General features: G+C 43.1%; 1 protein-coding gene across 1 annotated transcript in view; it reads left to right on the top strand.

The window, feature by feature from the left end:
* ADGRD2 (adhesion G protein-coupled receptor D2) overlaps positions 1–14454 on the top strand; it is a 1056485-nt gene extending 1042031 nt beyond the window's left edge. The window contains exon 26 of the mRNA XM_073600363.1: positions 13446–14454. Coding sequence (XP_073456464.1) covers positions 13446–13504 — 59 coding nt within the window. The 3' untranslated portion in view covers positions 13505–14454. The remainder of the gene's footprint in view (positions 1–13445) is intronic.
* The last annotated feature ends 233 nt before the right edge of the window (positions 14455–14687 follow it).

Here is a 14687-nt window from a genome sequence, read left to right as displayed (position 1 = left end):
AGGGGTAAATTGTCGCCCTATCCATTCACCACAAAGACAGTTTTTGACAATTCCTTTATTAAAACAAAAAAAAGTGTCCCGTGATTTCCATCCATCTTCAATCATGGCGCCGATGGTCCAGAGAAAAAAAACGTAATGTGACATCAGAAGGGGAGGGGTTACCCGTTTATGTCACCGGGTGGTCCCGCCCTTGGCTATATAACAGCTGTTACCCCGAAAAGACTGCAGTCAGTGGAGGCAGAGTTTTTCAGTTTTTTTTCTTTCTCTGGACTGTCGGCTCCGTGATTGATGATGGATTTACATCACGGGACACTTGTCAAAAACTGTCTGCTGTCGTTTTTACTTTTTTGACACTTTTTTGGTGAATGGGTAGGGGTACAACATACCCCATACCCATTCACATAAGGGGCAGGTTCTGGGGGCCCCCTTGTTTAAGGGGGCTTCTAGATTCCAACAAACCCCCCACCCACAGACCCCTACAACCACCGGGCAAGGGTTGTGTGGTAATAAGGCCCTTGATGGGGACAAGATGCTTTGGGGAAAGCTCCAGCTACATATTAAAGCGGATTTCCACTCAAAAGTGGAACTTCCACTCGTTGTACTCCTCCCCCCTCTGGTGCCACATTTGGCACCTCTCAGGGAGGAGGGGGGACAGGATACCTGTCTAATTCAGGTATCCTATTCCCACTTCCGGGAGCCTCAGCCATGGGTATTGACGTCACCACCCGGGCTCCCTCCTCCTTCCCCGGCCACCGGGCCAGTAGGAGAGAGGAGGGGAGCCTCGCGCTTGCACAGTAGGGTTCCCAGCGTGAAGCTGTAAGGGTTCATTGCCGGGTTCCCTTACTCGCAATGGAGGTGGCATGCACCCGACAGCTGATGGAAACATCAGCTGCGGTGCCGACATCGCTGGACTCCAGGACAGGTAAGTGTCCGATTATTAAAAGTCAGCAGCTGCAGTAGACATTTACTGTTAGCACTTTCACATTTGTAAGGTGTAAGGTGGGTGAATAAGTAGAGAGCAAAAGATTAATTTCAAGTATTTTTGAGCCTTAAAAGTTGTGTTAACAGTTGTATGAACCTGACCCGGTCAATAAATCAACAGCTGGAAGGTGCAGTTGTACTGTGTCTGCTTGTAAGTTCCTATGTTGGTCTATGTTGGCCCGGGCTGTAAATGGGATCTCACATTTTTCCAAAGTGATAATTAAGCTCCACTTCTCATCTTTCAACTGCAACATGCTAATACTTCATCTGGCAGCAGCATTTGAAGGTTAAATGTGAAGTTGGGCCTTACTTTCTGTATCGGCCTAAAGCAAAACCCCAAAATAAAAATTGCAGCATAACAATCTTTATATAAGGCAGCTGCATTCATTTTTTCAAATTAGGAATATTTTCAACAAGTACAAAAAACACCTGTTGATCCTGCCTGAAATGCAGTGTCCTTCCTACTTCCTGTGAACTAAGAAGGCCACAAAAACAACATTGTTCCATGAACTACCATGCAATGTAGGTGAGCAAAAGCAGATGTGTATGAAGTCCATCCTGTGTGACAACCATGGCTGCCTCCTTAGATTAGTGAAGAAGTAATTACAGCCAAAAATGTATAGGAAGTGCAGCCGCCATATCTAAGGACAGGTAGGAAGACAAAAAGACCAGCACAGGTATCTGTGTGACCATCCTGAGAAACTAAAATAGTTCCTAAATCTCTAGTTGGTTACAGATTTGAAAAGGCGTAGGAAACCCACCTGCATTACTTTTAATAATATATACATGAGATGTGTTGACCTATCTTACCTATGCTGTAGCAATAGCTGAAAATGAACAAATAACTAAGTATGGTATAAAAAAGCTGCCCATATATCTAATGCTGATGGGAATGTACAATGCATATATTTTTACAGACAGGAAGGCAGAACCAACAATTTTCTACTATTTCAGGAAGAGATTTATAAAAATCGAATTTTTCCTCTCTTGAGACTAACATTTCCCCTGAAATCAGACGATATCTTAAAGTGATACAAAATTTTCATTATTTTAAATGTAAAAATAACAAACATACTTACTTGCTCTGTGCAGTGGTTTTGCACAGAGCAGCTTTGTCTTCTCAGGTCCCTTGCCGTCGCTCCCGGCCCCTCCCTCCTGCCCCCACAGCAAGCAGCTTGCTATAGGGGCACCTGACACGGAGCTGTGGTTAGGGCTTGCCCCCTATCTCTCCTTATTGGCTCACTGACTTTAATTGACAGCAGCAGGAGCCAAAGGTGCCCCACTGCTGTCTCAGCTAATGAGGTGGAAGGGTCCCGGGCAGCCGAAGCTCAGGTAAGAAATAGGGGGCTGCTGTGCACATTTAAAAAAACCTTCTGACTTTAGAACTACTTTAAAGTGATTGTAAAGTCCCATTTTTTTTCAATAAAAATAACAAACATGTCATACTTACCTGCTCTGTGCAGTGGTTTTGCACAAAGCAGCCCGGATCCTCCTCTTCTCGGGTCCCTCTTCTGTGCTCCTGGCCCCTCCCTCCTGTTGAGTACCCAAACAGCAAGCAGCTTGCTATGGGGACGAGTCCATTCAGACACAGAGCTGCGGCTCACTTACTTTGATTGATTTTGATTGTCTCAGCCAATCAGGACGGAGAGCCTCGGATGGCAAAGACACACATGGACATCGCTGGACAGAGATGGGGCTCCGGTAAGTATTGGGGGGCTGAGGGCAGCAGCTGCACACAGAAGGCTTTTTATCTTAATATATAGAAGGCATTAAGATAAAAAACCTTCTAACTTTATAACTCATTTAAATCTTAATGAGCAATATTGTATGATTCCTAGTCTCGTCTCTTAACATGAAACCAAAAAAAAAAAAACCCTAGTACGGTGCAATCTTTGTTGCAAGAAAGAAATTTTCATTTTATTTGTCTAGATTGCCCTTGTCTGTCAACTTTAGGTCTATTGCTGACTGTTTAGAAAAATATTACACAGAAGCATGCTTGTTCTAAGCTTTTATTACTTATTAACTTTTAAAATACATACTTCTCTTTGTTTTTTATTTTTTTTCTAGCGTTTTTTAGATCCTTAACTTTTATTTTAATTATCCAAACAGAGCCACCTATCTATCATGAAAAAAGTGGTGCTTTACCCAATTATTATTATACATAAAAAAAAACAAAAAAACATAAAAAATACATAAAAAAACACATGTACTGTAAAATTCCACTTGAAAGGCAAAACGTGTACTGTATAGTCTATTCTTATTGTCATAATCAAGTGCTGTCAAGTCGATTTCGACTCCTGGTGACCACATGCATCGTGTTTCTCCAGAATAATCTGTCTACAATTTGGTCTTAATCATATCATATTCATATCTTATTCATATCATGCAGTAAATATATATATATATATATATATATATATATATAGATATATATATATATCTATATATATATATATCTATATATATAAATATTATAGAGAGAGAGAGATATCTACAGTATCTCACAAAAGTGAGTACACCCCTCACATTTTTTGTAAATATTTTATTCTATCTTTTCATGTGACAACACTGAAGAAATTACACTTTGCTGCAATGTAAAGTAGTGAGTGTATAACAGTGTAAATTTGCTGTCCCCTCAAAATAACTCAACACACAGCCATTAATGTCTAAACCGCTGGCAACAAAAGTGAGTACACCCCACTTTTGAAAATCTGGCCATTTTCCCTCCCCGGTGTCATGTGACTCATTAGTGTTACAAGGTCTCAGGTGTGAAAGGGGAGCAGGTTTGTTAAATTTGGTGTTATCGCTCTCACTCTCTCATACTGATCACTGGAAGTTCAACATGGCACCTCATGGCAAAGAACTCTCTGACGGTCTGAAAAAAAGAATTGTTGCTCTACATAAAGATGGTCTAGGCTATAAGAAGATTGCCAAGATCCTGAAACTGAGCTGCAGCATGGTGGCCAAGACCAAACAGTGGTTTAACTGGACAGGTTCCACTCAGAACAGACCTCGCCATGGTCGTCCAAAGAAGTTGAGTGCATGTGCTCAGCGTCATATCCAGAGGTTGTCTTTGGGAAATAGATGTATAAGTGCTGCCAGCATTGCTGCAGAGGTTGAAGGGGTGGGGGATCAGCCTGTCAGTGCAAAGACCATAAGCCGCACACTGCATCAAATTGGTCTGCATGGCTGTCATCCCAGAAGGAAGCCTCTTCTAAAGATGATGCACAAGAAAGCCTGCAAACAGTTTGCTGAAGACAAGCAGACTAAGGACATGGATTACTGGAACCAAGATGATGATGAGATGGATGAGATGGATGAGACCAAGATAAACTTATTTGGTTCAGATGGTTTCAAGTGTGTGTGGCAGCAACCAAGTGAGGAGAAGTGTGTCTTGCCTACAGTCAAGCATGGTGATGGGAGTGCCATGGTCTGGGGCTGCATTAGTGCTGCCGGAACTGGGGAGCTACAGTTCATTGAGGGAACCATGAATGCCAACATGTACTGTGACATACTGAAGCAGAGCCTGATCACCTCCCTTCGGGGGCTGTGCTGCAAGGCAATATTCTAACATGATAACGACTCCAAACACTCCTCCATGATGACCACTGACTTGCTAAAGAAGCTGAAGGTAAAGGTGATGGACTGGCCAAGCATGTCTCCAGACCTAAACCCTATTGAGCATCTGTGGGGCATCATCAAATAGAAGGTGGAGGAGTGCAAGGTCTCTAATATCCACCAGCTCCGTGATGTCTTCATGGAGGAGTGGAAGAGGACTCCAATGGCAACCTGTGAAGCTCTGGTGAACTCCATGCCCAAGAGGGTTAAGGCAGTGCTGGAAAATAAAGGTGGCCACATAAAATATTAACACTTCGGGGTCAATTTGGACATTTTCACTTAGGGGTGTACTCACTTTTGTTGCCAGCGGTTTAGACATTAATGGCTGTGTGTTAAGTTATTTTGAGGGGACAGCAAATTAACACTGTTATACAAGCTGTACACTCACTACTTTACATTGTAGCAAAGTGTCATTTCTTCAGTGTTGTCACATGAAATGATATAATAAAATATTTACAAAAATGCGAGGGGTGTACTCACTTATGTGAGATACTATTTAGATATATATACACGGTATCTCACAAAAGTGAGTACACCTCTCACATTTTTGTAAATATTTTATTATATCTTTTCATGTGACAACACTGAAGAAATGACTCACTACTTTACATTGTAGCAAAGTGTAACTTCTTCAGTGTTGTCATATAAAAAGATATAATAAAATATTTACAAATATGTGAGGGGTATACTCACTTCTGTGAGATACTGTATATATAATCATATTATATTCATATTTCATATATTCCTATCAATCTTTCTGTATCTCTATCCAGCTACCTTATTGCTGGTTGTTGTCTTCTTTTTTCCTTCAACTTTTCCAAGCATTGTCTTTTCCAGTGAGTTTTCATAACATAGCTAAAATAAGACAGTTTAATTATAGTTATTTGGGTTTCCAGTAAATGGTTGGGTTTAATTTTTGGATTGAACCATTTATTTGCCTTAGAATTCTTAGAATTCTTCACCAAAACCAGAGTTTAAAGGCATAAAAATCCTCTTTTCTTCATTGTTCACATCCATAGAGAGTAAAAAAAAATATGCCATAGCCTGGACAGTTCTGAACTTTTTTCTTTTAGGGCTGGTTCACACCACAAAAATGCACTCCAGATCCGTTCAAGATGCTTTTCTGCATGCATGTTTTTAACGTGTTTTGGTGTTTCTGGATGCATTCCAGATGCTTTTTTTCTTCTGTATTTTTTTTTTACACCACTGTGACGAGCGTCATGTCTCCCAGAGTTACGGGTTCGCGGCCTCCGAAGCTGTGATTGGCCAGGGCCGCAATGACATCACTCCTGCGCAAGCAAGCTGGAGCCGCCGGTCACGGCACGGCTCCTGAAAAAAGGGCTCGAGAGGGCCGTTTCTTCAGTGCGCATGTGCCAGTGATGTCAGCACATGTGGATACAGTGAATATCTCCTAAACTGTGCAAGTTTAGGAGATATCCACAGTACCTACAGGTAAGCCTTATTATAGGCTTACCTGTAGGTAAAAGTGGGTAAAAGTGGGGTAACAGGGTTTACAACCACTTTAATTCATACTATTCTGAAACTCTACATGTAAAGATTTGTGTATTTTCAATGTTGCCTTTTAAACCAGATAATTAGACCCTCCCCCTGTTAAACAGTTTCTTTTTACAGTGGCACACATCCCCCATTGCAATGCCTAGTTAAATATGACATTTTTATTGATTGCAAATTAGCCTGGAAAAGAGCCAGAGAAAAAAACACAGTATGGTGTACCTTCCATAGACTTCATTAGGGTTCAGGGTTCATTGACTCAATGCTGGTTTTGCTCAACCTCTAGCATACAAAGCCTTGTTCAGTTCACCCTTACCAAGTGCTGGAGCATCTGCACATAGGATTTGGAATCCACAGCTTTCCTAAGATCTCTCCAGACAGTCTATGGTGTCACCTCTGCCTTGGAGTAGCTGGCGAGAGCCAGAGTTGTAAAGAAACTATATTTCTTTTCCTTTCATTGAAAGACATAACAGAAACCCCAAGATCTTGACTGTCTGTGTACAGTGCCTGCAACTTTGGAGATTATCTGAATCTTTATATCCAGCTTGCCACCCAACTTGGATGATGAGCACAAGGTGGAAAAACTAGAAAAACAAAATCTCAGCTAAAAATAGAAAACTAAAATTTTAGTAGGGAGCATAGGTCCTGATTCTCTGACACCAGAGAAAATAACTTGAGCTGTTTCTGGCAGATAGGATATAGCCACCCGTGAGGGACATTCCTTGGTGTTTTTTTTGTTTGTACCTAGCACCAATGTTTGCACCAGTGATTATAGTGGCACTTGCAGGTAGCGCTATAAACATTGGTGAAGGTTTTAGGTTTTAGGATCACTGCTTTGTCCTTCAACGAATGCAGAGAAAAGGATTTAATGTGGAGTACAAAAAAAACATATGTTCCTTTATAGTACATCATGGGGCACAGAGCCACAGTAATTACTGTATGGGTTATATAGGCACCTTTAGGTGATGGATACTGGCACACCCTAGACATGAAGTTTAGCTAGATAACCCCTCCCCTTACTGAGAATACCTCAGTTTTTTCTCCAGTGTCTTAGGTGTTGGTCACAAGTAAAGATGTGCTAGGCTGAGCTCCAATCGAATATTCCTTTGCTGGGGCCAGCTATGAAACTGGATCCATTCAAAATGTCTTTTTAGGCCGAACTGAATGGTACCTGGGCCTTGTGTCGGCAGAAATGAGGTTTTGCCTGTAACGCTTCTCTTTTTAGAGAGCTGGACCCCAAGATCCAGTGCTTGTTTTTTTCAGCCATATTTCCTGGCGGGGTGCTTTACGGGTCCAGGAGTGTGGATCCCCTGATAAAAAGGGGCCCCGGTTCCTAAAGATTTTTTAAACGGAGCCCACTGTGAGTGGTGAAGACTGGGTCTGTCTGGTTTACCACAGAACCCTGCAGCTGGATAAGGTAAGTGGAGATTCCTAAGAAATTTTTTGAATTCTTATGGGTTTTCTCCTTTAAGTAAAATGTTGTCATGCCTAAAGTTACCACCGGGGGCTGTCAAGAACACGTACCTGATTCCATGCTTGTCAGTCTTGCTCTGTGTCATTTCAAGCAGCATGCTTCCTCCAGCCCAAGGCCAAGTAAGATGTTGGAAAGGGGGGCTTTTTCTTGTGGAATCCCCCACCTGGACAGGTATTTCTTCTCTTGAGAATCCCAGGGAGCAGGGGTCAGTTGGTGGTATGCTGCGCCGCTCCTGCTGTCACAGCCATAGTATGGCGGTTTTTTTCAGCAGCTCTTCTCCTCTCCTCCACTCCAGCCCTCCCCTACATGTCAGTCCGGTTGGATCAGAGCCCCGCTTGCGCAGGAAAGCAGTCTTTTTTTTTGAAGTGAGGAGGGGGGTGCTGTGGGAAGTCGGAGGGAGGGGGGGCAGGGCTTAGCGTGGCATTGACATGCCTCAGACGTTCACAAACACGGGGCTATGTAAAGCTGTGTAAAATGCACCTTTTGCAGGTGCATACAGCTAATGGAGGGACACAGAGCAGACACGGGCATGTGAGTGTTGGTAACACAAGGCATTCCAAGGGCACGTTTACTTAGCATCAGGCTGAGCTTTAATAGCAGCAGCAGTTGCTGGACTATTTGCTCAGCAATTGGTGCATTTTTGGTAGTACCTCTGCATTTGTGCTTGGCACTATGGGCAGAAGGGGGGAGGTACAAGTGCCCCAAAAAACAAGGGCTCAATCGGTTCGCCCTCGGGCTCTAAGGACCCTCCCTCTGCAACACCATCCCCCCTGAAGGGCTAGGAAGGCTGGTCAGAGTGAGCCGTTGGCGTCGTCAGGGGTCGCAATTGCTTCCGACATTTCAGCCCCTGTCTATATTACTGAGGAGGTTTTCTCCTCAGCCATGACTGGATTAGAGGAAAGGTTAGTGTTTTTAAATCGCATCTCCACAGAGTGGAAGAAAACGCATTAGGTCCCCTTCTACCACCAGGACCCTCAAACAGAGGAACAGTGGGAGGGGGAAGAGGAACCCCCCTCAGGGGACCGTGAAGAGGCTGATGACTCCTCTTCCAAGGGATCCAGTGGGGAAGGACCTTCTTCAGCTTCACAAGCTGAGAAATTGCTGGTGCAATCTCTTACTGAAATGGTCCGCTTCACACTTAAAAGTTTGAGTTCACTAAAGCCTCCTCAAGCTTGCGTGACTTTCCTGTCCATTCATTGCTGGAAAAGCTTATGTATTCTGAGTGGGATCACCTAGATAAGCATGAGGTGGACTATACCAGCAACTGATGCTGCTATATCCTCTGTAGATAAAAATTTGACATGTCCAGTTGACAATGCTCAAATGTTTAGGAATCCATCTGAAGAAAAATTGGAATTCCTTTTAAAAAACATTTTTTCTTTGGAAGGTTCAGTAGCTCAACCTGCAGTGGTGTCAATTGGGGTATGTCAATCCCTGACAGACCATTTGAGACAGGTGCTCAAGGTTTTCCCTGAACAGCAGCCCCAGGATTTGGCCAAGCTTCCACTGGCTTTGTGTTTTGCAATTGATGCAATCAGAGATTCTATTCTGCAAACCTCTTGCTTTACGCTTGGATTGGGGCATATCCGTAGAATCTTATGGTTGGTCAGCCGAAGCGCCATGCAAAAAGCTCCTGGTTGGTTTTCATTTCCGCTGTGAAAGGCTATTTGGGAATGGGGAAAGGTACCCTTTTGCTAGTTAAGAAAAGGAGTAATATGTCCCTCATTTAAACGGCTCTTTCTCCAGTGCCAGGGGTGTCTGCCTTCAGGCAGTCGCAACGGCCTCCACCGTCAGGTTCAAGAGGACCTCAGGGTCAACACCAGGGACAAAAGAAATCCTGGGGGAAGAAACCTACAAGACAGAACGCTAAAGCCTCTTATGAGGGGGCGCCCCCGCTCGTTAGAGTGGAGAGTGAAGACTTCTGCAGTTCTCAAGGGTCTGGCAGGAGGAGTTTTGAGACAGATGGATGGTCTCCATAATAGCTCTAGGCTACAAACTAGAGTTCCGAGATTTCCCATCTCCTCGTTTTCCTCAAGGCAAATGTCCAAAGATCAAGAGAAAAAGAAGTCTCCTTTTCAAGAATTAGACCGACTTTTGTCTCAAAAAGGGTCATGGCTGTCCCATGGCTGTTCAAACCGTTTCACAGTGCCAAAGCCAAATGCGGATGTCAGACCCATGCTGAATCTCAAGGATCTAAACTGGTTCCTAAATATCCACTATTTCCACATGGAATCAATCCAATCTGTTGTCTCCATCCTATAAGGAGGAGAACTTCTGGCATCAGTCGACCTCAGGGATGCATACCTGCATTTGCCTATTTTCCCCACTCATCAAAAACACCTGCGTTTTGAAGTAGAAAAACTTCACTTTCAGTTTGTAGCCTTGCCTTTCGATCTAGCTACTGTACCTCGGGTGTTTACAAAACTTCTGGAACTTCCTCTGGCCAGTTTAAAGACTCAAGGTATAACAATTGTAGCATACCTAGACAACCTGCTCTTGATAGACAGGTCGGTAGCCCGCTTAGTCCAAAGCATGATCTCCACAATCAACTACCTGGAATACCTAGGTTGGGTCCTCAACCTAGAGAGATCTTCTTTAAAACCATTAAGAAGACTAAGAATACTTGGGTCTGGTTATAGATACAGCCCAGAATAGGGTGGTTTTTACCCCAGGCAAAGATCAGTTTCATAAAGGAGCTGGTTCAGGTGGTCAGGGCAAAGAAGGGTCCTTCTATTTGCCTTTGCATGAGGTTGTTGGAAAAGATGGTGGCTTCATTTGAAGCAGTTCCCTATGCTCAGTCTCATTCGAGACTGCTGCAAAGCAATATCATATATACCTAGAGCGAGAGGGTCCAAGCGCTAGATTTTCCAATGCGTCTGTCACCAAAGGTGCGCCAGAGCCTCAGTTATTGGAGGATATCCAAGAATCTGCAGAGGGGGAAACCCTTCGTACCAGTTACCTGAAAGGTGATAACAACAGCTGCCAGCCTTGCGGGTTGAGGAGCAGTCCTGGAAGAGGCGACTGTCCAAGGGAAATGGTCCAGAACTGAAAGGACCTTGCCTATCAACATTCTAGAGATTCGAGCAGTGCGCCTAGCCCTAAGGGCCTGGACATACAGGTTGAGGAATTGTCCTGACAGGATTCAATCAGACTATGCCACAGCAGTGGCTTTTATCAATCACCAAGGAGGCACCAGAAGTCATGTAGCCCAGGGAGAGGTAAACCATATCCTAACCTGGGCAGAAAAGCATGTGCTGTGCATATTGGCAATCTTCATCCCAGGGGTAGATAATTGGTAGGCGGACTACTCGAGTCGCCAGCAGTTGTTCCCGGAGGAATGGTCCCTTCACCCCGGCATCTTCCTGGCTATATGCCAAAGATGGGGGACCCCGGACGCAGATCTGCTTGCACCCAGGTTCAACAACAAAATTGACAACTTTGTGTCAAGAACAAGGGATCCACTCGCATACGGAACAGATGCGTTAGTGACCCCGTGGAATCCGTTTTTTCACTGATTTATGCATTCCCTCCTATTCTGCTGCTACCACGACTTCTTCGCAGGATCAAGCAGGAAGGGAAGTCGGTGGTTCTTGTGGCTCCTGCGTGGCCCAGAACATTTTGGTATGCAGAGATCGTAAAGATGGCGGTAGGGGCTCCATGAACCCTACCACTACGTCCAGACCTGCTATCGCAGGGATCGGTGTTCCATCCTACCTTACAAACACTGAATTTAACGGTTTGGCTATTGAAACCCACATTCTGAAGAATTGTGGGCTTTCAGACTCATTGATATCTACCTTGATTAATACAAGGAAGCCAGCTTCCAGAGTCATTTTTTATAGAGTCTGGAAGGCATATGTTTCCTGGTGTGAGTCCAGGGGTTGGCATCCTAGAAAGTATGTTATAGGTAGAAGCCTTGCTTTTCTGCAAATAGGATTAGAAATAAACCTGGTCTTGAGTACCATCAAAGGCCAGGTCCCGGCCTTATCAGTATTTTTCCAACGACCACTTGCTTCGCATTTCCTGGTCCATAGTTTTATATAGGGGGTGACACGGCTTTATCCGGCGGTTAGGTCACCCTTAAAACCTTGGGACTTGGATTTGGTTTTGTCGGTACAAAAACAGCCTTTTTGAGCCAATGTGACATACTCCCTTGATCCTTTTCACAAGGAAGTTGGTTTCTAGTTGCCATATCTTCTGCAAGAAGGGTATCCGAATTGTCTGCTCATTCTTGTAAAGAGCCATATTTAACTATTCATAAGGATAATGTGGTAATGCGTCCTCATCCTAGCTTTCTGCCGAAGGTGGTTTCAGGTTTTCATTTAAACCAGGATATTTTTCTACCTTGATTTTTTTCCAGAACCCTGTTCTATGGAAGAAGCATCACTACATTCTTTGGATGTAGTGAGAGCAGTCAAAATCTATTTGAAGGTGACTTCCTAAGTTTCGGAAAACAGATGTTTGTGTTGCCTGAAGATCCTAGGAAAGGACAGGCAGCGTCGAAATCCACTATTGCCAAATGGATTTGGCAAGTAATTATTCAAGCTTATGGTTTGAAGAGGAAAGTTCCACCTTTTCAAATCAAAGCGCACACCACACCAGGACTGTTATGCCGCATACACACGGTCGGACTTTTCAACTACAAAAGTCCGACAGCCTATCCGACAGCCTGTCCGACAGACTTTCGACGGACTTTTGGCGGACTTTTGGCGGACTTGCAGCAGACTTTCTAACGAACGGACTTGCCTACATACGATCACACAAAAGTCCGACGGATTCGTACGTGATGACGTACACCGGACTAAAATAAGGAAGTTGATAGCCAGTAGCCAATAGCTGCCCTAGTGTGGGTTTTTGTCCGTCGGACTAGGACACAGACGAGCGGATTTCTGGGTCCGGAGTAGTTACGATGTAAATATTTGAAGCATGTTTCAAAGCTAAAGTCCGTCAAATTTGCAGGTGGAAAAGTCCGCTGAAAGTCCGGGGAAGCCCACACACGATCGGATTGTCAGCCGTATTTTGTCCGTCGGCATCCGTCGGACCTTTGTAGACGAAAAGTCCGACCGTGTGTACGCGGCATTAGTGCTTTGTCGGCAGTGCATCACCAAGCCACCATGGCTCAAATCTGCAAGACAGTAACTTGGTCTTCAGTCCATACATTTACCAGATTCTATCAGGTGGATGTAAGAAGGCATGAGGATATCGCCTTTGGGCGCAGTGTGCTGCAGGCAGCAGTATAGGTCTTTAGGTCTGATTGCACCCTACTTTTGTTGGTGTCTCCTCCCCTCATATAGCATTGCTCTGGGACATCCCATAGGAGTAATTACTGTGGTTCTGTGTCCCGTGATGTATGATAAAGAAAATAGGATTTTTATAACAGCTTACCTCTAAAATCCTTTTCTTGGAGTACATCACGGGACACAGAGGTCCCTCCCCTCTTTTATACACGTATATTGCTTTGCTACAAAACTGAGGTACTCCCAGTAAGGGGAGGGGTTATATAGGGAGTTAAACTTCCTGTCTAGGGTGTGCCAGTGTCCATCACCTAAAGGGGCCTATATAACCCATACAGTAATTACTGTGGCTCTGTGTCCCTTGATGTACTCCAAGAAAAGGATTTTACAGGTAAGCTGTTATAAAAATCCAATTTATACCTTTTTCCACTAATGTGTTTTTTTGTTACCTAATTTTTATATGGACCATGGAGGTCTAAAAGATTAGCAGACCTTGCATTTTGATTTTAACAGGTGATAAGACAGTTTTTCTATATAAAGGATTAGGAGCAGTTTTACCTATGATCACAGTGAATGTTTTCTAATCTATATTTATTATTTGTTTTTTGTTTTTTATATATATTCAGTTGATTGCCCAAGTCACATTCAAGAGAAGCAGGCGGATGCGGAATATATAGCAGCTTGATGATCTATTAACTGAAGGAAGACATTGAAGCGATACCCTACTGATTGAAAAGAAGATCTTTTTGGGTTGCTGAGTACTTTAGGTCATCATATTAATTGTTTAAAAACTATTGTGTAAAATAGCCAAAATGCATTTTATTAACATTGGCCATTTGTCAGCCTATAATAAAAAAAATCAGAGCTGGCTATTTAATAAAACATTGTCCAAAATAAAAGCCTATGTCCTTAAAATGTTGTAATAGCTACAAGTTTAGGCAAATTGGTCATAGAAGTATAGTAAAATTAAAGTATATCTAAAGCCAAAACTTTTTTTTACTGTAGTTTTGGATTAAAGTAAGGAACAGTGAAAATCTATCAGTTTTTTCTTTTGTGCCCCATTGGTGGGATTTCCCTATGCCCCTTGTCCAACATGTACCGATTTCTTCATGTCAATTGGAAGAAATCAGAAGACACAAAGGGAAACCTGAAATGTTTTAAAAATGTGGACCAATGTGATACTAGAACAGATAAGTAGACATAAATGCATAAAAGCTTAGGGGGATTTTGAAACTTTTTAAAAAATAGCAATAGAATTAGAACTGTGCTTGATGTTTGTATTGAATAGTGTACTCTCTTATTGTAATTTGGTAAGTTTTCCTTCTTAAATAGGGCCTTTAGATAAAGTGTGTGTTGTGGTGATCTGTGCCAAATTTGGTAATATCTAAACATTATGAATCAATAGCAATTTAAAATGTCATAAAGTCATAAAGAAACAGCTGACAGATACCCATAACAATGACTTAAAATATAAAAGCAGTTCAACTCAAAACACCTCTTAAAATCCAGACTACCAATCGCTCTGCATAGCACATAAACACCATCTGGATAATATGACGATGGATTGCATAGAATCCACTAGCCTTGCGCTTATTACCATGTGAGCTGAAAAAAGCCTGCGATGGTCAGCGGCAAAATACTATACGCAAAAAGATCCCATTGGCTGCTAGCTGGAAAACTCAGCCCTAAAGTACATTTTTCGGCACCCCATAAAATTCGCTGCTTGTCCAGAGTGTACACCCAGGACCTGCAGAAGGCACTGACAGAGTTTCACAGATTCTATTTCAAACTCTATCAGTCTGTTTGTACGGTCGACTTGGAAAGTTCAATGTCTTTTCTTTCTTTGGTTAAGCTTCCAAAGCTCACGC

This window comes from Aquarana catesbeiana, linkage group LG09, assembly GCF_042186555.1.
Source record: "Aquarana catesbeiana isolate 2022-GZ linkage group LG09, ASM4218655v1, whole genome shotgun sequence".
NCBI classification, from domain to species: Eukaryota; Metazoa; Chordata; class Amphibia; order Anura; family Ranidae; genus Aquarana; species Aquarana catesbeiana.
Note: the sequence above shows the minus strand (reverse complement) of the source record. Positions and strands in the feature narration are given on the sequence as shown.